The 25502-nt window shown below is 42.4% G+C and overlaps 1 protein-coding gene and 1 long non-coding RNA gene across 4 annotated transcripts in view; one reads left to right on the forward strand and one right to left on the reverse strand.

The window, feature by feature from the left end:
- Nucleotides 1-13369, reverse strand: part of ARID4A (AT-rich interaction domain 4A) — a 47379-nt gene extending 34010 nt beyond the window's left edge. The window contains exons 1-5 of one of the 3 annotated variants that reach the window (XM_077180830.1): nucleotides 13270-13369; nucleotides 12583-12644; nucleotides 11286-11396; nucleotides 8849-8914; nucleotides 7833-7923 (exon numbers count right to left, since the gene is read on the reverse strand). In XM_077180830.1, coding sequence (XP_077036945.1) covers nucleotides 7833-7923; nucleotides 8849-8914; nucleotides 11286-11396; nucleotides 12583-12588 — 274 coding nt within the window. In that variant the 5' untranslated portion in view covers nucleotides 12589-12644; nucleotides 13270-13369. Of the gene's footprint in view, nucleotides 1-7832; nucleotides 7924-8848; nucleotides 8915-11285; nucleotides 11397-11626; nucleotides 11642-12303; nucleotides 12559-12582; nucleotides 12645-13269 lie in introns of those variants that run through there. The other 2 variants (XM_077180831.1, XM_077180832.1) reach the window with 2 other exon arrangements.
- Nucleotides 13370-13661: 292 nt separating this feature from the next.
- Nucleotides 13662-21166, forward strand: LOC143694428 (uncharacterized). Its single transcript, XR_013182909.1, has 3 exons — nucleotides 13662-14027; nucleotides 16898-17024; nucleotides 18170-21166. It is a non-coding gene; the product is annotated as an uncharacterized LOC143694428 (long non-coding RNA).
- The last annotated feature ends 4336 nt before the right edge of the window (nucleotides 21167-25502 follow it).

The raw sequence follows: 25502 nt of genomic DNA on the forward strand, positions 1-25502 counted from the left end.
CACTTTAATAAGTTTCAACAGAGAAAAGATAGCACCATTTGTCATACCAAAATATCAATTATTTGAGTTACTAAGGTGGAGCCAAGTAAGGAGTCTCTCCAATTAATCATGATGCTTGAAGTATTTCATAATTGTAGCTACTTCAAACTTGCTTCTCCTCTAGGGAAAACACTTGACTGAGCCTTACTGAAAGGGCAACCAGAAACTCCCACTGGTAAACTCAGCACCTTTAAAAACACAAGCATTTCTTAAACTAAATAGGCCTTGTGGTTTCCATCTCACTCTTGAGAAAAATCTGCTACACCAAAGTACTGCTCATATTCATGTCACCCCGTGAGTGACTCTTTAATGCCATCCTAGAGGATTTAAGGGAATGTCTGTCCAAGGCACAGTATCAAACATTAAGGATTCTGTAAATATAAGCAGGAAGGCAGATGGCACAGTTTTTGGCTATGAGATATTTTGAAGCTGTGATAACAGTCGTGTCAGAAGAACTTAATGCACTCTAAGCTGCAAATTCATTCCTCTTTTTAATCTCATCCAGAAGCAAGGTTGTTTAACTCTAGCTAAAATGCCTACAACTAACAATCAAACAAAAAACTTTTAATTTAAATGATCTTCATTCTTTCAACAGGTTATTGCTCCAACTCCAAATTCTTCAAAAGGAAAAATCCTAAAGGTTGTGCTTTATAAGGAAGATTTACTGAACAGTGAGAGGGCAGGAAACAGGAAGAGAAGACAAGGAGCTATCTCCCCATCCACACAGACACAGTGAAGTCATCAAAGGATGTGTTTACAGTGTCACCATTCTCATCTCTAAAGAGGAAATTACTGTTCTGTCTTCCCAAAAAAACAAGGGTGAAAAAGCAGAAGCCCTTGAGCTCCTCCCATTGCCTCATGTCACAGTGGGCAGGGGCTTGCTGGGGAAACAGGGGGCAGGAGCAGATTTCTGGGAAGGGAAGGATACAAATTAGCCAGGAACTGCTCAGTGCTGCTGAACAGCCAAGGGAGCATCCCGGGAAGGAAGGGAGAAAAGCGACACTTGGGCCGGGCAGAGCCCTTTCCTCCAAACATGCTCCTTAATGAGGAACACTGACAGAAGGGGAAAGAGATGAGTAAGCAGCACAACCTGGAGGAACAGTCTCTGCCATAATGCTTGGTCTAGTCCCAAGAACTGAGTCCAATATGTTCCATACAGAGCATATTGACACAGTGACAATAAAATGGAAATTTTCGGAATTTTGCTGCATCTCGACCTTGTCTGCGATAACAGGAAAGAAACAGAATTGGGTTTTTTCTGTTTGTAGAAATCTTCACAACCTAATCCAGGACAGAAAAATAAAAACAAACTTCCCAGTGGTGATCAATACAACACTTGGCAAGAATTAACAAAAAAAAAATTTACTAAAAGTTCAGTGCCTCAAAAATGCAACTTTAAACTCGCTATTGATGAGCTGGTATCTTCCATTTCCTGTCTATAGCAGACTTGTATACACCACCAGTAAAAGCCCACTAACCCTGTCTTTACAATAAGGCTGTCTCAAGTTTGGTTTTCATGTATTTCAATACATAATACTAACCAGTCAACTAATCACAATCATTTTTAGGAACTGTGAAGAAGCTTGTCACAAAATACTACAGATCAGTTTGACTACATCTTGTTTAGAAATATATATATAGCTACATTATAAATACATTTAAGGAAAAAAAAAATCCAAGACAGAAAAAGGAGAAGAGAGCAGAACTCTAGAGACAACATCCTCATGGCAGTTATGAGATGACTTCCACAGAGCCACCAGTGTCACCAGGACACCGCAGTGTCCGTCACAGTTCTGTGACACACAAGTGCACAGGGAAAAAACCCTCAAGGCTGCATCAACTTCAAATCCAACAAGTTGTGTTACTGCTGCTGCCCAAACCAAGAGAGATTAGATTCTACACTGCAAGGAAACACTTTTGTCTCATTTCCCAATCCATTGAGAAACTTTTAAGTCACAAAGACAATGAAATGAAAGTACATACCACAAATTAAAGCTGTTCAGTGTCACTGTGCACATTGAATTATTCTCACTGGCTGCCTGGCAAAGCAGCAATTTATGAACTGCAAGAGATGCTGTCTAGGAATATCTTGACTAATGTGTGCAGATTTTGCAGGTATTTGGGGTTCAGCTGTGGAAACAATATAGAAAGTACCAGGAGCTGTGCAGGGCCTGTTAAATGTCCTTGTAGACAAGGGCTGTACCACTAATTCATCACTATAAAAGGACTTAAGAGCAAGTACTGCACTGTACTGTGCTACTGAGGCACCACACAACTAAAATTTAATATTTTTAAATGATTTTAAGTGAGCCCAAGTTCCTCTTACAAAAATATATTTGAAATATCCCAGAAGACAGGGAAGTTTGAGTGACCTTTTAGGCTACACATAGAAAACTATCACCTCACAGACAAAAGCCTGCTGCCTGAAACTGCTTTTTCTGAAATGTCAATCTTACTATTGTCACACATAAAAGAGATTAGAGAAAAAAAATCTACCTCCTTGCTTTCCCTGGAGTATTGTTTGTACACAATTTTAAGATATTTTTAACACTCAGTTCACAGAGTAACAAAGGTGGTTTTAAAAGCAAAGGTTAGATCCAGTTGATTTGTAACAAGGTTCTACTGTTAAAATACTATTTTTTTCACTACAGAATCTTGCTTCTCTATACACCTGTTCCCTAAACATGTGTAAACACAACACAAAGTGCTGTTCTTTTTTTCTAGATTCTCCAGAGAGCTACTGCAGCATTTTCATGTGCCACAGGTGCACCTTAACAACACATCCCATGAAAGGGCTCTGGACAATACAGGGTTTTCTCAAAATCCACGCAATTTTTAAGAGAAAAATAACAAATTTCTGGTGGGTCATGGTGGTGGAGAACAGCAGCCAAGTGGAGGCAAACACCTGTGGTTCTGGATTCCTGGGTGACACATGCACAGCCCAGAGATGCTGCTGGTGCCACGTGGACCTGAGCAGGATGCTGGGAACTGGTCAGACCAGCCCTGCAGACATGGCCAGAGCCTGGCACACAGCACAGGATGGGACAGACCAGCAGCTCTCTGCCATGCATGGACCCAGCTGCTGTGGGGGCACTGAGAGCTCCCAGCACCCCTGCAGGAAGAGCTTACAGCTGTAGTGGACCCAGGACCAAGCCTATTCTTCTTAGCATAAATATCTCCACAAAGCATCTGAAGAAAACTGCTTTTAAAAAGAGGAAAATGCGACTGTAAATAGCTCCTGTTAGCAACCCTGCTCCTAAAGTCCTGGGACATCAATGTTGGTTCATTTGCTGATAAATATCCTCAGCATTATAAACTGGAATTTTCAAAATCCATGGAACATGCAAGATGACTAAAACCAAATCCTCAGTATCTTTAATTTCCATGACCTCACCACCACAGTAACGTGAAGTGATGCAGTTGTGGCTCAGACTCCAGCTCATATCCAGAACAAGCACCCAGGGCTCTAACTCTGCTCACACACACTCAACTCAGCCCTTCCTGGAAACTGCCACCATGATTACATGAGAGAAGAAGCCACCAACAGAGCTGTGGGGCTCACTGAGGTGCCTCAGGAGTGTTTGAAAGGCAAAAGTCTCCTTTTTTAGTAAGTAATCTTACTAAAGAATCACATTCCCTTTCCCTCTAAGCAGTACATAAAATCCTGATAACTGACAGCAAGGTCTGCCAGGAACTGCCAAGACCTCTCCCTGTTTCCCTCTCCTATTTTCTACTCTTTTCACAGGAAACATTACTGGAAGTTAATAAATATTTTTTATTTCTTTCCTTAGAAACACTTTTCCATTAGTCTACCTAGCAAAATACAAGGCTCAATATATTTGATCTGGTTTTGTTTAAACTTGTTTAAAGTTGTAGAAATTATATTACATAATAAAAAGAGACCTAAGCACACACAGATCACTGACCTGAGCTTTTTCAAAGGAGAGATGACATGGGGCAAACCAGGCCATTCTAACAGCAACTCCTGGATGCTTGCTCAAATGAAATCCTGTTTCTTACTCATATATATATATGTATTACATCACTTCTAGGTCTGTGCAGAAGTGATACAAAAGTGTTTCCTCAAAGAACATCTACATAAGGATTTACGTTTTCTGAAATTCTGGTAATGCTTGTAAGACTCCAGGCAGAGTGTGAGAGAAGGAAAATACAACAATGCACTTTGTAAGGTGTGGTCCAGGTTGTGATTTCTTTGTTTGTCAGTCATTTCAGACTTTATTTCAGTATTTACCTGCAGCATTTTACAAGTTAACAGAGAATCAGGTGGATGGTACACTCAGTAAACTGTAATTCCAACCTTGTTCAGCTAAAGCAGATCTGACAGACCATCCTAGTTCTATGCAATTATCACCTAACAATATATTCAGCACTTCAAAAGCGTCAATGCAGCACTTGGTAATTTGTAAATTAAAGAAGTTCAGTTTAGATAACTGCATTCTAAAGAAAAATACCATCAAATCATTGAATCACTTAGTAAAATCACCAGGTCCAACTGAACCATTTGTTAACCAGAGAACTGAAACCCCTATTAGTGTCACATCACTTTGGATTTGAGGAGTGCCTTGTGCAGTGACATTTCCCAGACACTTTTAAACTTCCACTCCAAACAGCTTTTGCCTCTTTACCTGCTTATACTGAAAAGCTGAATTTCAAAGGTAACTTCATAAGTACTTCCAAATCACAACTGAAATGTTCAGTAGGACTACATGGCTAGATTAACATCATTGTCATATAAAAAGAGGTCAAAAAGTGATTCTGTTGAAGCTACAATAAAAATAAAGCCTTGTTTATTCTGGGTACATGAACACCATTAAAAGACAGGAGATAATGTTGAAAGACACAAACTGATCATCACTGTGGCTCCTGCATTACAGTGCTGGCAAAGTAGCCCATTACAGCATGCTCAGCACTTCCACTGGTTCCATTTATTGACCAAAGCAAAGTAGTTCCAGGTGGCTTTTCTCCTTTACATCCCTGCATGAAGCTGATATGCAAAAGTGAACATCATCACTTCTTGCTAGGCACACAGGCAGCTTGTTTTGGCATTTTTTACACATCTGTACTCAATACTCTGAAAATGTTTGCCTGTATGTATTCCTGGTTTCATTAGCCAGAGATCAGTTTGCTTTTAGATCACTGAGAAAGAGATGTTAGATAACAGAGAATAAATATAAGGGAAATGCACAAACTACTGAAATACAAGCTCTCCCTTGTGCTTTCCATCCCAAAACGTTCAGGAAGGCATCCTGTAAACCTGCAGTCTGGTTAATCCACTTCCCTCTCAGCTGTCAGGGAGTTTGTGGAGCAGCACAGCCACCAGATACTCAAAAGCAACCAATTCAACTGTTTGCTTTACCAGCACAATAAACATACATCTCATGTCTACCCAAAACTCTCTGCAAAGATACAAAATGGAAACAGCAGGCTGAAGATAAAGCTTATTTTTCACATGTCAATATTCCTGTGCTCAGCCTAGAACACTTTCCCAGTTTTAACTGCAGAAGAACCAATGCAAACCTGATGATCTGCAAACTTGATGATCTGCTTACTCTGGTCAATGTTACCTGTGCTTTCAACACCAACAAGCAACCCTCCATAAAGAACAAAACTGTTCTAAGACCTAAACCCAACAATTACAATTGTATTCTCATAGTTAAAGCACCATGTAAGAGCTCTGCATGTTCATTTACCATAAAATTACTTAAATCCCCCCTGAGCTCCAAACTTTTACAAAATCCTAGCAGTCATAACATATTTGCATATGGAAAACATATTTTATTTTCTCCATTCTGTCTGTCAAAAAATATTATCTGGGGAAAGAAAATTACAGTAGTTAATTAATCCATTGGTTCAAATTTCTGAGGAACAGCACTTAAATAAATGTGTGTAGCAAAAATCATGGCATGCATGATTTCTCTCTTACATAATTGGGGAGAGTTCAACAAGTTGTTAAATATAAACAACAATCCATTAATACAGGGCAGAGCATTTATTCACTGTTCAAATTTCCTGCTCATCAAGTAAAGATTTTTTGGCAGAAATGCACTGCTCAAAAGAAAAGAGGGAAAAAAAAAAGAAAGTAAAAAAGAAAAAAAGAAAAAAACACAGACAAAACTCATGCCCCAAACAAGGGATTTAAAGTTCACATGTCAAATGTAAGAAGACAAATGTCCTCTGGCCCAAATTCAAACAGAATTAGCTGAAAGTGCTACTTGAAAACTGAAATCAGCTGGGAGTTCTACAATTAAAATGTTAACTCATAAACCATGAAATTGTGCAAGACTGTGTTTCTTATCACTTCTGTAACAGAATGGTGAACCTCTGAAAATCTATAAAGAGAAGTTAAAGGTCCAGTGTTGTACCTCGAGTGTGTCACATCACAGCACTAAACTAAGCAGATTTTAAATCTTCTGCACTCTAAAATAATCCTGCCTTTCCTCCCTGACCTGACATCCACTACAATTTTACAGCAATGTTATAATCCTGAAGAAAAAGGCAAAGAACAGTGAGCTTTGTCAACCAGCTTAGAGTTAAAGCACTCACTAACAATAATAATCATAAAGCAATAAATCCTTCCAAATTATCTGCAGAGCTTTATCCTGATCCCACCAAAGACAACAGAACCTCACCTACTGCAAAGGAAATGCTGAATTACTGAAAACAGCTTATTTAAATCTTAAAAAGGGGTTAATGAACCAAAATGATTAAGAGTTCATGGGACAGAGGACTCCTCAAGAGAGGATGGAAGAATACGAAGTAAAGCTGAATAGATTTGGTACCCAAGGCAGCTAATGAGAAACACAGAGTTTAAATGTACAAGTCCTAATCTCCAAAGCAATGCCCAAGAGTAGCATGTACAGCACAATTAACAGGAGCAAGTTCCTTCTAGGCAACTATTGGGGAATAGAAGGCTCCACTGCTGGAAGAAAGTTGTGCAAAAAAAAAGGATGGGTGCTTGCAAAGCCCTCTGATTCAAATACTGTCCTTTTATATTTGCTTCTGTACTAATACTTCAATGTCCCTGAGTTCTGTCATTCTGTTCTTAAAGCTGTTTCAGAAAAACCTGGAGATCAGAATTATTGGAAATAAGGAAACTTGTCTTACAATGAATTCTTGTTCAACACTGACATTTCGCTGACCCTGCATTCTGAACTTTCTATTTCAACCACTTAACACCACATGAGCCTCCAACATGAGGAGAAAAGTAGTTCTCTATTTTTCTTTAGATCATTATTCAAAAATTTTATTAAAGGAAACAGCTATTCACATTGTAAATGAATGTCTCCTCTTTTCTTTTTATTGTGTGGTATGTGATTCTTCTCTTAAAAAGAAATAGATTCTGTCTTCTATCCACATTTTCCTTGTGTACAAGCTTGCACACAATGCAAGGAGGCTCATATATTTCAGTCATCTATTTCATGCCACAGATTTTCAGCTGGAAGAATGATTTTACAAGGTTTATGTCTTCAAATCTGCAAAAATGATTCTGAATTTCACTGAGTGCAACCGCTATCATTACAGGTACATTGTGTCAAACAAAACTTGACTATTCAGCCCTGCAATTACCTGTGCAAAAGCCTCCCTGAACAACAATTAATTATTATCCTGCTTGAAATGGAAAAGGAATCAGATGTGGACAAGTTTAAAAAAAGTCCCCTCCAAAAACTATCTTAGATTTTGCAAAACAAGATGTAAATTACTGAGATTGTTACCTATAATTAGAAATATACTGTTCAAAGATTACAGCCCATAAATGAAACGTGGCCACTCACCTACAGTGTACCAACTGGCATCTGTCAGCTTGCTGATAACTGCTTCCTGAAAAGATCCATCAGGCATTTTGGTTTCAACCATTGCTCCAACCTGCAACAAGGAGCAGCTCAAGGTTACTTGGAATTCCACACGCAGAAAATTGATAAGAACACATTGATCCTCCCAGCAAGCCAGATTTGCTTTTAAAGACTCCACTTAGCTAAATGCTGCTTTGAAAGTTTAGTTATTGAAAGACCCTGTTTAGTTACAGGTAAGAACAAAGGTCCTTCAGCAGGAAGGCTGAACTACAAGCAGACACCAAAGCACTGAGAAATTCAGAACATCTAATTCAGCATGACTTCATCATCTCAAGAAATAAAAAGCCAACAGAAAACAAATACCCAAAGTCATTAATTCATTAGTGATAAGCATACAATTACTAGTATTTCTTATATTTTAAACACAGTTCTAGTGTCAGCTAGATCAGAATTTCAGTAGCAGCCTTGGTGCTCCTGCAGGAGCAACCCAGAAAAGACAAATACAAGATGACCTTCTCTGGAGAACTCTATTTGCATTCAGTGCTCATACCACAGCTCTGCATTTTAGCACACAACTGTTACACAAAATGAAAATACAAACAAACACCTTTTTATATAAAATACATCAACTCTTCTAGAACACTGAGTAATTGTATTTACTCTTGTCTAATGGGCTTGAACATGGCTTGGCACTCAAGTTGTTAATTACTTCTGAGAAGTTTCAACGTTTCATTATTTTTATAAGAAGTTTTGTATTTTATGAGAAGATACAAAAATTCCTGTACAGGCAAAACTGTGCATCAAGTACACAACACAGAGAAGCATAAACAGCTAAAAAAAATTCAGACTAATTCCTCAGAACCCATCTAATCTAAAGTGCTGGGCCTCCTTCTGTTGATTTCTATCCTGAAGAACAGGTACCCACCTAAACAACTTCAACATTTAGGAGTTTTAGGAGATTTATGTGATTACCAAAAGAAGGCATGCAATATACATACTCTTAGAGGTCCTTTCACTTGGTCATCTTGCACTAACTGAGTTGAGTTATCCCCTTTCAAGACCACCTGAAAAATATTAATGAACTTTTTAAGACACATCTGATTTCTTAATAGCACACAAAAACCACAAGAAAATGTGTATATATATATATATATTAAAAAAAATCTTATTATTCACATTAAGATTATCAATTAGACTCAAATGTTACTCAACAGAAAACACTTGGCATGACCAGTTTTACTGACAGGAAGCCCCAAGTATCACATTTAATTTTTAATCTGAAACATCATAATTAAAGAATAGGGTAAATCAAACACCAGTCATTCCAAAGCAAAGAAAATACAGTTTTAGGTGAGTTTAGAATTTGACTCAATCCAGGACAAACCTGGAATTGGGCTTCCAGATGAGATTAAGCAGTGGCTTTTTTTTCTCTCTGATTTAGCTGTGGCATTTCACTGACAACACTTTCAATACTAAACTACAGCCAAAATAAAAACCTCTCCTTATTAAAAATGTATCCAAAAAATCACCAAACTGGCCATGGTAGCAGCATTTCTTCCACCTTGAGCAACTTTTTATGGTAAAGATGTGGAACAACACCCACGTGATGAAAATAAGGATCAGTTACAGTGTAAGTAAACTTTGCTTCTGCCTTTAAAATCCTACATTCTAGAAGGGAACAGTGAGGAAACAGAGTGAACATCATCCTATGCAGTTTAATTTTAAAAAAATCCAAAATTTCTATTTGTTTTCAGGAACCAAAAGCTCCAGAAGCTTGCTTTGATAGTGATGTCCAGTTTTCTGGCTCCCCCAATTATCCTGCAAGCACAGACTCCACTGTACTGTATTTATAAACACAACAGCAGTGGCATGCCAAAACAGCAGCACTATTAACACACATTCAGGTTCCAAATGCACTCGATGCTGCTACAAAATTTAAAATAAAAATTGCAGAGGGATGAATACAGGTTGTGCTGCTGCTCAGGAAAAGGCTAGGGGACGTTTTGGACTTTTTGCACTCTTGGCAAGAGTGCCAGGGTGTGCCTACACATCTTAATGACAGTATCAGGCTCAGCTTGTTAAAACTTCTATTGTTATAACAGAATCGAGAGCCAGCGACAGGAATTTCCACCGAGTCCCAGCAGCCTCGTGTAATTCCAAATCTTATCATGGAGTAATAAAGCACCTGATTCTAATGAGAAAAAGCAACTCCTACCTATTAACAGCCTAAATACTCTACCAGACCAAAGATGCAGACTAAATCAAGCTTGTCAGACCTGCACGCTGCTTCCTACAGAGCTTCTCATTAACACACATTTCAAAGAACACCACAAGTTCCCCACAGTACTTATTAAGAACAAGCAAAAGACTCCAATATCTGAATTACATTTTTTTCTATTGATGAAAAGCACTCTGATAAAGTGATATGATCTATATATGTAAGTGAAGAGGCTGAGGATTGTGCTACTTGATGTAAGCATTAAAGCACACAAAAGCTTGGATGTGTAGTTACAAAAAGCACTTTTCACCTCAATTTCTTGGGGATTTTGAGTCACTAAGGACTTATTTACATATCTTGGACAGCAGGCACTGTTGGAAGTAAAGTAGGAAGTAGGAAGAAGGAAGACTTTAACAAGACAAAGAAGAACAACAACTTCTGTATTTAATTTCAGTTTTAACTCGCATTTAACAATGTTTTATTCTTATTCTCACATAGTGGCATTTACAACAGTATTACAACACCAAAATGACAACTTTGTCTCCTGGCTGTTTTTCCAAAAGCCCTGTAAATGTGAATGAATGCTATGTGCCAGTGCTACCCATGCACAAAAATTCAGCTACAGCCAGAGCATGCTGCTTTAGAGCTGAATCAAGATGCTCAAAACTTAAACATTACCCTAGGCATTGCTAAAACCTGGCCTAAGAAACAAATTATTGCCATCTCTCTTGCTGTTAACTTATTTTTGCATTGCCTTTTCACTTCCAAACTGTAAAAGTGAGAGTGCCAGTTGGTATGAAATGGAACTTTTGCTTCTGAAGAGGTTGCTCTTATTCCCTATTATTCATGTAAAGCCATAATCCTGTATTTGTGACATCAAAACTTATTGCTGGGAAACTGATGCATTCAAAAACAGAAGACAAATGCAGTCAGGAAAAAAGAAGCAAGAAAGTTCGTTTTTGTTCTAGCATCCCACTAAAAATATAATTAAAAAAAAAACCAAATAAAAATAACAAAACTAAGCAAAAAAAAAAAAAACAAACACAAAAAAAACTCATTCTAAACCAAAAAAAAAAACAAAATATGAAAAAAACCCATATTTAAGTGCTGTTTAAAATTCATACAGTGAAGTGATGAACATTTTCTAATCTTCAGGAGTAGGATGTCCTGTGACAGCCCTCTCAGCACAATGCTCTAGCAGAGCCTCAGACACTCACCTTGACTTTCACAAGCCTCTTCACTGTCTTGATCTTTGCCTCACAGAAGGCACCTCGGTACTTGGCACTGACATCAGTCCCCACTGTCAGGTAGGCAGGCTCATCTGCTGCCTGCAGGGCAACAGAAACACAAAAACAAACTTCAGCTCTGACTTCAACTTACAGCTGCATCATCATGCATTTCATTTTACACCTATGCTTTTAGACCTGTTGACTTTTTAATTGATAAATTCCCTGTCCTTGAGATTGCCATCACAGAGTTCTTCAAAAGGGAAAAAAAAAACAAAACCCAACAAACAAGTTACGGGAAGTTTTGGTTTGTCACTGATGTTGACACACACCTCCTGTCAATTCATTGCTGGCCTCTCCCAGAAATGTTTTTGAGGATATTCACATTGATACTGAAGACGTCTGCTTATAAAAAGGGCAACAAAGTAAAGGAGCAACTATTAACTCAAGTAGGTTCTATACAAAAAGGCAACAGACAGCTGTATTTTACCAGCTATAAGCAATCCAATGACACAGATTATTTAAAACGTTTGAGATTGGTGTCATCCCAACACTTACAATTAAGTCTATAACATTCTATATATAGGATTTCTTTCCTGGTGACTAAAAGGAGACCTCTAGAGAAATCTGTTGCAATCTTTCAAACAGCTATTAACAATTATTTTTCTTTCCTGGAATGCCTTTATTAAAACTTAATTGACAGTGCTTTTTTAAAGAGAAATATTCATCACGTTTTCCTTAACCTGAACTTTAATACTCAGCATTTCACTTTACCGTGCTCATTGCAACCGATAAACAAGGACCAAATAACCACATTGAAAAGACAGGAAATGGGTGCAGAATCTAAAATAAAATGGGATATGCACGGGGTTTTTTTAATAACTTAGTTATTTCATTCAACTCTGAAGGGAAAAGGAAAAGTTTTGTAAATTATACTGCAATTGTTGAGCCTTTGTACTGAGCAAACCGGCAACAGCAAAGGCGGGACAAAAGCTGTGGTTTTGCAAACTTGCCATAGCAGCTGCTGATACAGGAAGCGTTTAAAGACGGGAGCCCGAAGGACAACAACAACTCAGAGGCGATGAGGATGTTCCGAGCGCTCCTGCACGGCGGTGAGAGCTTTAAATCACCTGCACCTCGCCGGGGAGCAGGAACAGCACCCACAGCACGCAGCGAACCCCGCGTTCTCCCGCTGCTGCCGTGCCCAGACGGAGAGCGATTAAAAATGAAATCTCCAGAGCGCCGGGCGAACAGGGCGGCGATCCCCGCTCCCGCCGGAGCCGCCTACCTTCATCTTTCAGGGTTATGTGAGCGATTCCAGCTCCGGGACTTCTCCTCGCACGGGCAACACTGCAAAACAAGAGCGGGGGAGGCTGAGGGCTGAGCGCGGGGCTCCCCGCGAGGGGCAGCGGGGGGAGCCCGGGCAAGGCTCGGCGGAGGGAGGGAGGAACGGAGGGAAGGAGCCGCCGCCCGTCCCGGCCGCGCCGAGGGAGCGCGGCCGCCGCTTCCCGCCGGGCGGCCCCGCGCTCGGTGTGTGTCACGTCGCCATTTGCTCCGCGGGGCTCAGGGGCCGCCGCCCCCCACCCGCCCCGGCCCCCTCTCAACTTTCCGCGGCCCCGCCGGGCCCCCTCCTCCTCCCGGGACTTGTGCCTCCCGCCCCCCGGGGCAGCGCCGCAGCCCCCCGGCCCAGGGAGCGCGGGGGCCGAACCCGGGGATACCGGGACAGAGTTGGGGGGTCCCGGTCCCGGGGGTCCCGCTCTGTGAGGGGGGCGGCGCGCGCGCCCGTGCGCTCCCACAGGGCGGGGGAGGGGGGGCGGGGGGGGTTTTAAAGCGCAGCTCCCGGAGCCGCTTCGCGTCCCCTCCCCCGGGACGGCGGCGCGGCAGCCGCAACTCCGCCGCCGCCGCCGCCGCCACCTCTTCCTCCTTCTCTCCTTCCTCCTCCTCTCCCTCCTCCTCCTCGCGCGTCCCTTCCTACCTGCGAACTCCTCGTTCCGCAGCCCCCGCGCCGCCCGGGCCCCTCCGCAGACGGCGGCGGCCCCGGCTGAGCGCGGCCCCCGCTCCGCCCCCCCTCTCTCCCGCCCCCCTCCCCCCCCCCGCGCGTGCAGACCCGCCCCGCGCCGCAGCGCGAGCCCCAATAAACAAGCGGCGGGAGCGGGGCCGCTCCCATTGGCCGCCGCCCCGGCGCCCCGCGCGCATTGGGCCGCCGCGGACAGCACCCCCATTGGGTGGCGGCGTGGCCCCGGGAGCACGGGATTGGCCGGCGGCGGGGACCGGAAGGGGAACGGCGCGATGCGATTGGCTCGGGGCGGGACGGGCGGGAGGGAGGGGAAAGGACGGGGAGGGGGCGGGACGGCGGCCGTGGGGGCGGAGCCGGCGCGAGCGGCGCGCAGGCGCGGCGGCCGCGGCGTCGCAGGCGCCATTTTGTGCGCGACTCTTTCCCATTTTAGGCCGCGGGGAGAGGCAGGAGCGGGAGTGCCTGCGCGATCCGCGGAGGGAATGGCCGGGAGGCTCATCCTGAGCTCCACTGAGGCGGCACCGCATCTCTTCCCGGCGGTATGACCCCCTCGCTGAGTCTCGGTGGCGGCCCCGCTTGCGGCGGCGATGGCGCAGGAGCGGGCCCGGCCGGAGCCGGAAGTGGAGCGGCCGCCATGGAGGCGCCGGGACCGCCCGCCGTGAGGGCGCAGAGCCGCCGGGGCGGCCCGAGCGCCCCGCAGAGACACGCCCGGGGTGCAGGTAGGAGCTGCCGGCCCGCGCCGCCTTCCCGCGGGGGAGGGCGCAGCTCCGCCGACCTTCAGCGGCCCCGTGACGCGTGTGGGGAGGGAACGCGCCCGGCTCCTGCTGCTCGAGCGCTTCCCCACGGTTCCCTGTGCAGGGACAGCGATGAGCAGCGGGGGGAGGCTGAGGGATTCTTCCGGGAGATGTGGGGGTGTTGTCGTGCCTGGGCCTGGAGTGCGGCCTCACGAGGCGGGACACCCGCACCTGTCAGAGTCCTTTGCGGGGGTTTGCTCTTAGAAACGAGCTTTGATTTTATTAAGTAGGAGTTACCGATTAAAGGCCATGATAAAACCAAATGTTTTATATTTAGTTTCACATTTTGACATTTTATACAGATTTTTTTTTTTTGTGGCTTATGGTAATACAGATAGTTTTTATTTTATTTATAGTTTTGCCTAGTTCTTATTCTGGACTAACAGATCCATAATTTTTATTCAAGACTGATGAGCATCTGTTTGACAGTGCTCACTGTGAGCTAAAAGGTATCTATTAGGCTTACCTACAACAGTGGAGGACCATTGTGTTAATTGACAGAAATACAGAAATAGATTATTAATTTATGTATGGTTCCCATGTAAGATCTGCTTTAAAGGTGGCTTTTGTATTTTTTTCTTTTTAATTAAATCTGATGCTTTAGAAATTGTCAAATAATGGGAGAGTTCTCTAGAGAGTTCAGTGAGCAGAGATGTGTGGTGCAGGTAAGCTCTGAAGGTTTAATAATGCACAAAGCACACAGGATTTGTTTGGAATTGACTGCAGGCAAGGCCTGACATGGAGGAAAGGTCTGGAATTCTGGTGTTTGGATCTGGGTTGTAAATACAAAGATGGCTGGAGATCTTTACAGAATGTGTAAAAGTTGAGGCATTTAGTGTTGAGGGAGCTTTGATTCTGTGCTGTCACTCTGTTTTATGCAGGGGATAAACTGGAGAGTGTCAGAGGGGAACCTAGAGGAGACCTGGAGAGGGACTTTGGACAAGGGCATGGAGTGACAGGATGGGGGAATGGCTTTGCACTGACTGAGAGCAGACTGAGGAAGGAATTCCTGCCTGGGAGGGTGGGCAGGCCCTGGCACAGGTGCCCAGAGCAGCTGGGGCTGCCCCTGGGTCCCTGGCAGTGCCCAAGGCCAGGTTGGAAGGGGCTTGGAGCAGCCTGGGATAGTGGAAGGTGTCCCTGCCATGGCAGGGGGGTTGGAATTGGATGATGTTTTAATGTTCCTTCCAACCCAAACCATTCTCTGGTTCTGTGATTTAGAATATATATATATATCTATCCTAAATATTGACAAAACTTCCCAAATTCCATTTGAATGTGAACTTCTGATCTCTGTGGAATGTATTGGAGAGAAATCCTGGCTTGGATTTTTTTGTGAGCTGTTCTTGAGGCATGGTTTGTATCTCTGTACTGGGTGTAGAACCATTCAATAAATAACAGTTTGTGATTGAACTAATCAGTCTTGTTTCTGATTTCTAGCATAAAAATCCTGCCCCTGTGGATGTAGCAGTTAGAGCCAGCACAATTGGGAGGCTCATGGCACATCACCCACCAAGCTGCTGTGAGCAAAAGGACTTTATTTCTGTATAGCCAGTGAGCAGGAGAGGTGACTTGTTCTTTTATGGTATTTTAAGCACCTAAGAATGCCCAGTGGGCAGCTCAGCACAGCACAAATGTTCTCACACAGCTTAGGGATGATGTCTGGTGTCATGGAATGAGAACACTGTGCTTTTGGCAAGGCAGGAAAAAAGACTAATTTTGATTTAAATATTTTTTCATTAGAAAAGGAACTTCAGGACTCAAGAGTTACTGCATGGTACTGAAATTTTTCATCCTAAATGTCATTGTTAAACAGCTCTGAAACTCAAAGCCATCCTGGCTGTGCTGGATTTTTGTGCCCCATCCCCTGTGCAAACCCTTTCAGGGAAGCTGTGGGAATGAGTGGAAGAAATGAGCAGAGGAGGTGACTTTGAGCTTTTTTATCATGGCCTGGTGTGCTCACTGCACAAAGTTAACAGCTGAGAAGCTCTAGAGTGGGACAATCACAGTAAGTCCTTTCAGGATCTAATTTCTCTGTAAACAGACACTCTGTGAGGTAGAAACATTTCATTTTTTAGATCATTGTTCAAAGCAGCAGTGCTTGGTTCTCTGTGTTAGTACCAAAGGTCTTGTAGATGCAGCATGGGAGGTTTGCCTGGGGAAATGCATTTGAGTTTAGCTTGAACAAATTAAAGGCTTCTTCATTTAAAAACAATTAAAAGCATTAAGGCACTCTAAGCATGGCACTGGTCATTGGTCACATGGAATTCTGAGTGATGGCTGTAAATTAGTAAAAACAATACACTTAAGCACTTGGAAATGTGTTTGGTGCATTAGTTGCAGAGTAAACATAACCCAGAAATCTTGCCCAAGGTTTTCCACACATGTGGCAGTGGATAAGAAAAAGCAAATTTAGGAATGTCTGTACCTTACAGTTCTTTTTATAAGAACAGCAGAACAAGTCACTGCTGAATGTATCACGTGGCTTCCTTCAGGTCACAGATAAAGTAAGGAGATTTCTGGGATAAGTGAGATGGTTTTATTCTGTTCAGTAATCACATCCTGCTCTTGACACACTGGGTTTTTTTGTAGCTAAAAGAACTCAGAATACATGTACAATTGCAGCCAAAATACTGTAGGAATATTACAAATATTAGATCTTCTTTTAACACTGAGCTTTTTCCTATGTAGTGAAGTACAGTGCTACCCTGTCAGACTTTGCAGTTCAGGAGACTTTTACCTTTTATTTCTGTTTCCATTGTTCTTTTTTAATGCTCTTTTCCTTGGTGTTTTTGTAGTGAAATAGAGGATCTGCAGAAGTGTTGCCTATGTGGAACTGGGGTATTTCTGTGCAAAGTAAAGTCACTTACAGCTTCCCACAAAGCTTTATTGTCCAAATGACTGCAAACTGCTCAGAGGAGCATGGTAAGAAGTTGTGAAGTGCATGTATAAAGAGAAAAAATCCCAATAAATTTGAGGTTGACAGCAAAAAAATTCAGCCAGTAATAGCTGGATTATAAAAATGGAAGATCAAACCTTTCCTGGTCACAGAGAGAAATTAAACTATCAGCATTAACTTCCTTCATTTTTATAATGTGTGTGTGAGAGAGGGGAAAAAACCAAACCAACTTGAATGAAACCTGTTAAATGCTTACTTACATTTTCCCCAGCTCTGGGGCATTCCTGTCCTCAAGTTCAGAAAATGGACATTTAATTATTTAGACATTTAATTATTCAAACATAACTCCATGATGATTTTAATCCTTGCCTTGGGAGGGTTCTCACTGGAGAAGACACAAATCCCTCAGGAAGCCTGAATTGATGCATTCTCTCACTGAAGTTCAGTGCTGGTTTCTTGGATGTTTTGCAGCAGTGCAGTATCTTCTGGACATGAGTAATGATGAAAATATTTGTGATCTAGAGCACTGTCAGAAATATTTGTGTGAGAAAAATCTCAGAATTGCCATTTCTATCAGCTCTGCAGAAATAACACTCTGCAGTTGCTTTTCCCAGTAACACCAGTAAAGTGATCCATGCTCAGCTGGCCAAGCTCTGGCAGCAGCCTCAGTGATGTCCAGGGAGGAGCAGCCCCATTTTCTGAACAAACCCTGTGCAGATTTTGTTGTGCTTTGTGGCTGCAGGTGTGAGCAGTGTGTGCAGGAATCAGAGCCCTCTCAGCTGATGGAGCTGCTGCTTCCCCCAGCTCTGGTATCTGTCAGGCAATCTTGGAATGCCACACAGAAAATATTCCTTGTTTTAAGACTGATTTGGTAATCTTGTGTTTGGACAGAACAAGAGCTGTGTTGTAAGAGGTTATTTTTATTCTTTCTGGTATGGAATTTTATGATAGCTGACATATTTGTATCAAATGTTAATGTTGGCTAATTTAGGAACTACATGCTTATTGCCAGGGTTTACTTCAGCATGGATTCTGAAGCCAGTTTCTGCATGTTTTGGCAAGTGGTGTTATCTGGATATAGATGTTTAATTTCAGTTTTGTTGTCTAATAAAGGGATGCAGGATATGGAATTTGATTACAAATACACTGAATTTTTTGTGTTATTTCTCAGGACTGCAAGTTCACGTTGGTGAGGATAGATACAGCTATCCTGGGGAAGTCATGCAGTGTTGCAAAACAACTACACAGCACTGCAGGGAAGCTGAAGATTTGTGCAGCAGCTTTAATTTAGACGTGGCAAAGGATTCTGTCATCACCTGCAATCAAGTGATCAGCCTGTCTTTCAAAACTTGAAGTAGGTGCTTGAAGTCAAATGAGAATTTAGTTACTGTTCTGGGTAGCACTGCTCACAGGAGAATGTTCTTAGATATTTTTCAAAAGAACACTTTGGATGCCAGCAGTAAAGGTGAAGGATCAGATATTTATATCTACCTGTCATTAGTTCCCTTTCAGGCTTTCTGAGTAACGTTTTTCATGGCAGGCACAAGACAGTGATTAGTACCAGAAATGTATTTTGTGCATGTTCAGGCTGCATCAGTGCATCAACCATTCCAGTGTTGTAAACTTAATTATTTAAACTCTCTGTGCTTTTAAACTGGCTTCCAAATTATCTCTGCAGCATGCAGCCTTTTTTCTTGGCTTCTGAGGTGGAAACCTTATTCCTGATTTAAATTCTTTATCTGTGAAAGTTTTGATCTTTCAAGGGGAGAAAATAGGGTTTTTTTTACAGGAATGAAGGAGTAGTTTTGTTGGTAAATACAATCACTTACCCATCTACAGACTGAATATATTTTATGTTCTTGAAATAAACTTAAATGGAAACATTTAAACTTATACCTGAATCTCTAAATTGTCTGTATTCTTCCTAACAAAGTCAAATCTCTAGTTTATAATTACTGCTGCTTTAGCAAACTCCCATCTAAATCAAATGTACAGGGTAAAACTTGAAAGCAAAACCCATGTGGGTTTGGGAGAGGCAATTACTTATTTCATTGCTATGAAAACCAGCAGGAGAAAAAGTCTTTGAAGTTCTGCATGTTGTATTTGAAGAACCTTACTGCAGTCTTCTGAGTAAATTAAGATGCTGAAATAGAAGCTACTCCTCCATAAATATTTAACTTCTAAGATCTACTTTGTAGCAACAATGTGGTCACTTTGCCAGCCTTTTGTGATACCACACTGGGAGGAAATGTTTAATGAGAGGTGTCTGTGCTGCCCATAGCTCAGCTGTGACTTGCTGCTGACACTGGAGAGCTGAAATGGCTGTTTCACTTGGGTGTGGAGAACTGACTCTGGCTGGATTCATTTCTTTACCTCTCTTAGATTCAGGGTCTTCTTTATCAGTAGTTGTTAAATGATCTGTCATGGGCAATCTGAAGTAAGAATCTTCCCTGTTTATCCTTTTATCCTACCTGTTGCTAGTTTATATCTTAGACTGATATTTTTTTTCCTCACTGCTTCCTGTGAAGACTTTTCCTGCAGCAGTAGCCATATAATAAAAGTACAAGAAGGAAATAAAGCTCTTATGAGCCATGTTCTCATATAGCAGTGTCTGAAAAAGCTTGTGCAAGTGGCTTGCAGAGTTCAGACTTTAACTAAAATGCATCTTTCCATACTTGTGGAGATAAAAACCAGGGTCCTAACACTGCTGCTGATCCTTGGACATGGTGCACCTGCCAGAACAGGGGTGTCTCAGGCTTGCCAGCACTGATAAGCTGGTGATTAAAACACTTTATTGTTACAGATGCAAAGTGTAGAGCAACGTGATCCAGCAGGATCAGGACTGTGGATTCCCAGTCCTTCCTTTGACCCTCCAGAGCACTGTGTGTGTCCCTGAAGTGTGAGTGTGTGTGACACTGCAGTCTGTGTGTCACTGCCAGCCTGCAGCCTGGCACAAAGAGGGAAGCTGTTCAGCATGGCTGCTCAGCAAAAGCAAGCTGGTGAGGGCAGTGGTTACATGGCCTTTCTTCCAGGGCTTTTGCTTGTCCAAATTATTTCAGTCACTGCAGGTTAATTTACTTTTCAGCCTCAGCTAATAAGACTGCAGTTGGTCAGTGTTGATTCTTACTTAAAAGTATTAATGCCTTCAGTCTTTTGAATTGAATGTTTTGAGCTGTAAGTAGCTGCTGTTGCTGAGAATCTACAGTTCAGCTAGTGATTAAATTCTGATTTTTTTTTTCCTGCTCAGCCATCTTTTCCAAAGCTATTTTTCATTTGTCTGTGTTTTTGGAGGGTATTATTCCAGGTGGCCAGGGAGTTGGCTGCCCCATCACCACTTAAGCTGTTAATTAATTGCCAGACTGTGCTGTTTGCTGGAGTTGGTACCTTCAGGGATGTGCCTTGCCCTGCAGTGCTCCTGTGCAGTGTCACCTCATTAGCTACAGCTATAAACAGAGCTGTGTTGTGTGACATTCTGAGCTCTGACAGAGCAAAATACATGGCTTTTTAGAGGGTTTTGTTATTCTGGATCAATGGAAGATGTATTTGTGGGAGTGATCTGTCTTGTCCTTGCAAGCAGCACAAGAGGATACACTGGTGTGAGGGTAGACAGAAGCTGGGGGAAGCAGCTCCTGTTAAACCAACTGATGCAAAACACATTTAGCTACATTTTGGTTCAGCCTCAAAGAGCATTTCAGATTTGTTTCTGTTCCTGATGTACCTAGAAGTGTTTGGGGGAAATAGGCTCTCACTTGGTGGGCTTTGTTGGCTGTGGGAGCACCTGGGGTTAGAACTGAAAGGGAGCTTTGAACATTGTGCTAAAGTAGCTGGTGCTCCTGTGCTGCTCCTGTCACCTGTTCATGCAGTCTGGTGGAAGAGCTCTCTGTTCTTCCTGAATGTAATGAAAGGAACAGATTTCCTGCTCCTCTAAAATCCCAACAAACAAGATAAAATTTAACTTACAAATATTTAGGCATCACTTGGGTGGGTTTTGGGGGTGTGTGGGTGTGTTTGGAATGCACCAGTTTTTGGGTGAATTCACTCTAATTTAACCTACTCTTAATCTGGTGAAATTTGAATCCTAATGACTGATTTTGGATATGCAGACAGTATGTGTACCAAATTATATCTAATTTTATGCAGCAATAAAGCACACCATGTTCTTCCTGAACCCTTGATTGGCTTGTTTTATCACATTGCCTAAAATGGTATTTGCAGTGGGCAGTTCTTACACTGTTTTTAGGGGAGACTTGAGGGGATTTCAGTTTTTTCCTGTATCTGAAGATATGCATGTGTTTGGACTACAAACTGTGTGATGCTGCTGCCTGCTTCATTCTAGTTGTCCATTTTTGGTTGGCACAGCAACTCCTAAGAACCATTTTTAAACAAGTGTTTCAGAGTCCTTTAATAGCAGTGTACTGAAGATGAAAGAGCACCGTGTGGGGGTGGCTGCACCCATCTGGAGAAAGGAAACTTGGTTTGAGCTTGGTTGTAGATCCTGTGTTCTAAAATACTAGAATGTATTTACAGTAAGGCAGGGCTTAACTCTGCAACTCTGGGTAATTGGACATAATAGGCAGCAAGATGCTCTAGAAAGGAAAGTTACAAGCAGTTGGTATCTCAAAATAGCTCTCAGTTCTTAAGTAGAAGTAACTTCCTTGCTGCATGCAACTTGAAAAACTGGTGGGCAGAGGAAAAGCTGGTCCTTGTCTTACAGACATGCAACTGAAAGAAGAAAATGAGGGGGAGAGAACAGACTCTGTGCTGTATTTTTGGTGCAATCACAGCATCAGAATTGTCATGACAATCCAAACTATTTCTCTCTTTGTAATCTTTCAGCTGTGTACTTCATTTTAAGGTCATGCTAAGTTGCATTACTGAATTTGCTGGTTTGTGTTCCCTTCTATGGCTGTGGTTTTATCTTCAGGAAGAGACTTGCAAAACAGCCCTGGAGTTGTTCCAAATCTCCTTCCTTAAGGGTGCCTGGGCCTGCACAGGAGGCAGGAGCATCCCAGCAGGGCTGCATCCACATGGACATCACACTCTCAGCATGTGGGGCTTTAACCTCAGGCCATCGAGCTATTTTTGGTGATGAGAAGTTACAAATGAATGACCCAATGCTTGGCATACTTCAGATCTGCATGAGGCACGTTCTGCTTGGAATGTTTCCTTTCTCAGAGTCAGCACCAAATACAGATGAGTAGGATTTCTTCTGGAGATGGCCTCGTGGGTGTCTGCCACACAGGAAATTTCATATATGGGTTACTTCTGACAATCTTGCCATCATTTCATCAGCAGTATGAGCAGTTGTAAAGAGGCTATTATCCAAGCCAATAACTTTTATGGCCTTATTAGAGTAGCATAAAATTAATTATCTTGATGCAATAGCCTAAGGTTGTTTTTTGAACTCTGCAAGTGCACTTTCATATTCTAAAATCTGCCCTGGTGCAGAGATGGATGTAGGTAAACCAGATACTGGAGCCTATAGTTTTGTAATTTGTCAGCTGCAGTTCACCTAGTCCCCTTCTTAATTTCCTTGAGCAAAGCTGCTGTATGTGGACTTGCTGAGTAAATAATTGTAACAAGGAATGTGACATATCCAGCCTCAGTAAACAGCAGAGTAGTGATTCATCAGGTGCTGAGTAACAGCCACTGCATGTGTGAGACTTGAGGAGGAAGCATCTCACTGAACAGGCTCCTCTTGTGTCATCCTTGATCTGAACTTCTTGAACACTCCTTGGGTGGAGGGATGACTTGGAGCTGAGAGGTGACTTGGTCTGTAGACTCTTCCTTCCTGCTGTTCTGTGTCAGGCCTGAGCTTTGGGTCTTGAGCAAGAGCACACCATTGAAACCCTCAAGTGTTTCAGCATGGCAAGGACTGCAGTTCTGCATTCCAAGTGGGTATTTAACTTTCTGCTGGATGATGTGTTCCCATAAATGGCCAGAGTAGGACAAAGTAGGTTACTTGTGGAGCCTGAAGGAAGCAGTGCTCCTTTTCTGCTATCTTTAGATCTGAAACTTGCCAGTGCTTTGGGCAGAAATAACCCAAGCAAGACTCTTAGACTCACCTCTTGCTCACATCTCTAATTCAGAAGATTTCACCCTGCCATTTGTTTGCCTTGCAAAGCATTTCCACATTTTAGTTACACTGAAGTTATAATTGACCATTTTCAAGCCACCTGGATAAGCTCATTTTAATTTTAGGGAAGGGGATCCAAGCCTTACTTCTGTAGGAATGCATGCTGCCTTTCAAACCTTCATGTTGGAGGCTTGATCAGGTGCTGTTCTCTGGGCTTAAATCAAACTCCTGTCCTTAGATGTTGTTTAAGCCTGCAGGATATGGGAGTATCTATAACAGAGCCAGATTCCCCCCACCCCCCACCTCCAGTCCTGTAATTAAGACAGTCTCTGCTAAATATAAGTTTTTTGGTTGTTTGCAATTTAATGTTATTCTGTCTTGTCCTGGAACAGATCTAGTTGTCACCTAAATAATGTCAGATCCAGCTTGAGCCCTTCTGGAACTTGTTCACCAAGTGATTTCCCTCAGACAGCTTTATATACTTAGAATAAAAGGGTATTCAACATTAATTAAAGTTTAATCATGTTTTGCTGTCCCACTGCATTTTCAGTTCATTTGGTCAGTGTGGCCATAGCAGCCACTTCCTTCTTTTTTAAAGATTTCTTCCCCTTCTCAACTCCACTGTTTGACATAGCAACAAGTAAATACTTCTCAGTAGCAAAACTCAGTTTCTGTTTAGCCTATCAACTGTGGACTAAATTAGTGAAACATTATGATGACTAATGCTCTACTGTATAATTAGTTAATTTTTAAGTAACTAAAATTAGTAAGTTACTTGTTAAATACAGTGTGGATGCCTCATGGAACTGCAGGGTTACAAAAATAGCTGTCACAGGGGAGTTGCAGTAGTTTTTCTGCTGGAATGAGTTGGGCTAGAAATCTATTCTAATGTTCCTGGGCCTTGCTGACAAGATGTACCAATGCTGAACCTATGATCAAAAAGAATTCTGCTGGTTTTCTGTTTCTAAAGTAAAGGGCAGTAAGTAGCTTGTTTAGAATTCTCTTGCCTTTTTCCTCTTTGACCCTCCCAAAAAAAAGCAAATTTCTTTTCTCACCTTCTAATATGCAATTTCTTTTTCTTTCCCCATCAGTGAAAATGAAAGTAGGTTTTTTTCCTTACCATAAAATTTTCATTAACAGGCTGAGTCTATACTCTGATAAATGAATGATTAAATTTGGAAAATAATCTGACAGTAATAATCATCTTGGTATTGTTTAACTAAATTTTGCCATGACAGGCAAGACACTGGGCAGGACTTCTCATATGCTGCTATCTACAAGCCTCTTGAAATTGCTTTTCATGGAACTTCTTGCTTGTTCTGAAAAGATACAGAAAAATTAAGTGTTGATTCTCACAGGAGCTTTTTAGATTGCCATGTTCTCCAAGAAGTAATTTGGAAATTTTGGATAAGCAAGTAGGTGGCTGTGCACCTTTTGCCTCTTCATATTCCTTCAATTTTATCTTTAAATATGCACAGCTGGTCCTGCTCTTCTCACTGTACCCTGAAATGTGGCTGTGAGTGTTGTTCCAGCTCCTGTCCCCAGCTGGGAGTGGCTGTCACTGAAAGGATCCCAGGGGTGGATGGGTGGTGTAACCACATGAGGACAATCTTCATTTTCCTTCAGCAGCTCAGTGTGTGCTACAAATGCCAAACTCAGGGTCTGATCCTGGACCTGATGATCCTTGTGGCTCCCTTCCAACTCAGAATATTCTGTGATTCTAGGAACAGAATCAGGTACTTCCCTGCTGCCATTGCCAGGAGTGGCAGATCAGCCTCAGCTGATGCTTTAAGGTGCTGCTGAGGAGTTTCCTGCCTGGCCCTGGCCTGTGACTCCAAGAGCTGAGTCAGCAGGAAGCTGCAGTAGTAAATTCAGGCTGGAGCCCTGGAATTCCAGGCTGACTCAGTGCAGCAGCTGTTCCTGCTGCCTCAGGAGGAGGCACTAAAGGAGGGTGCCTGTCCTGGCCCATCTGTCCCAGCAGGAGCTCAGGGATCCTGAAGTGACACAGTCAGAGCCACCTCCCTCTGCTGCCCTTCCCGTGTCACCAAAAGGAAGTAGAAGCTGTGCTTTGTAATCCTGGTACAAAGGAGACTGCAGAAGGCCAGGTATTTTCCAAACTACCTCTTGAAAAATCATCCTGGAAGGGAAAGCTGCTGGTTTAAGGGCTGCTGAACATGAGAGTGCAGTCCTAAAGCTGAGGAGTTTGATTCACTACACAAGTGTGCATTTTAGATTAGCAGGGCCATTAGAATTTTAACTGCATCTACAAACAAGATTTCAAATTTTAACTGAGTTTTAAGGTGAAGAACAGTTTATTACCTTATAGAATCATATGGGTCAGAATGGACTGGGAGATCATCTCATTGCTCTCCCTTGCCTTGGGCAGGGTCACCTTCCACCAGACCAGGCTGTTCCCAGCCCCAGCTGC

This window comes from Agelaius phoeniceus, chromosome 6 (assembly GCF_051311805.1).
Source record: "Agelaius phoeniceus isolate bAgePho1 chromosome 6, bAgePho1.hap1, whole genome shotgun sequence".
In the NCBI taxonomy this organism is placed as follows: domain Eukaryota; kingdom Metazoa; phylum Chordata; class Aves; order Passeriformes; family Icteridae; genus Agelaius; species Agelaius phoeniceus.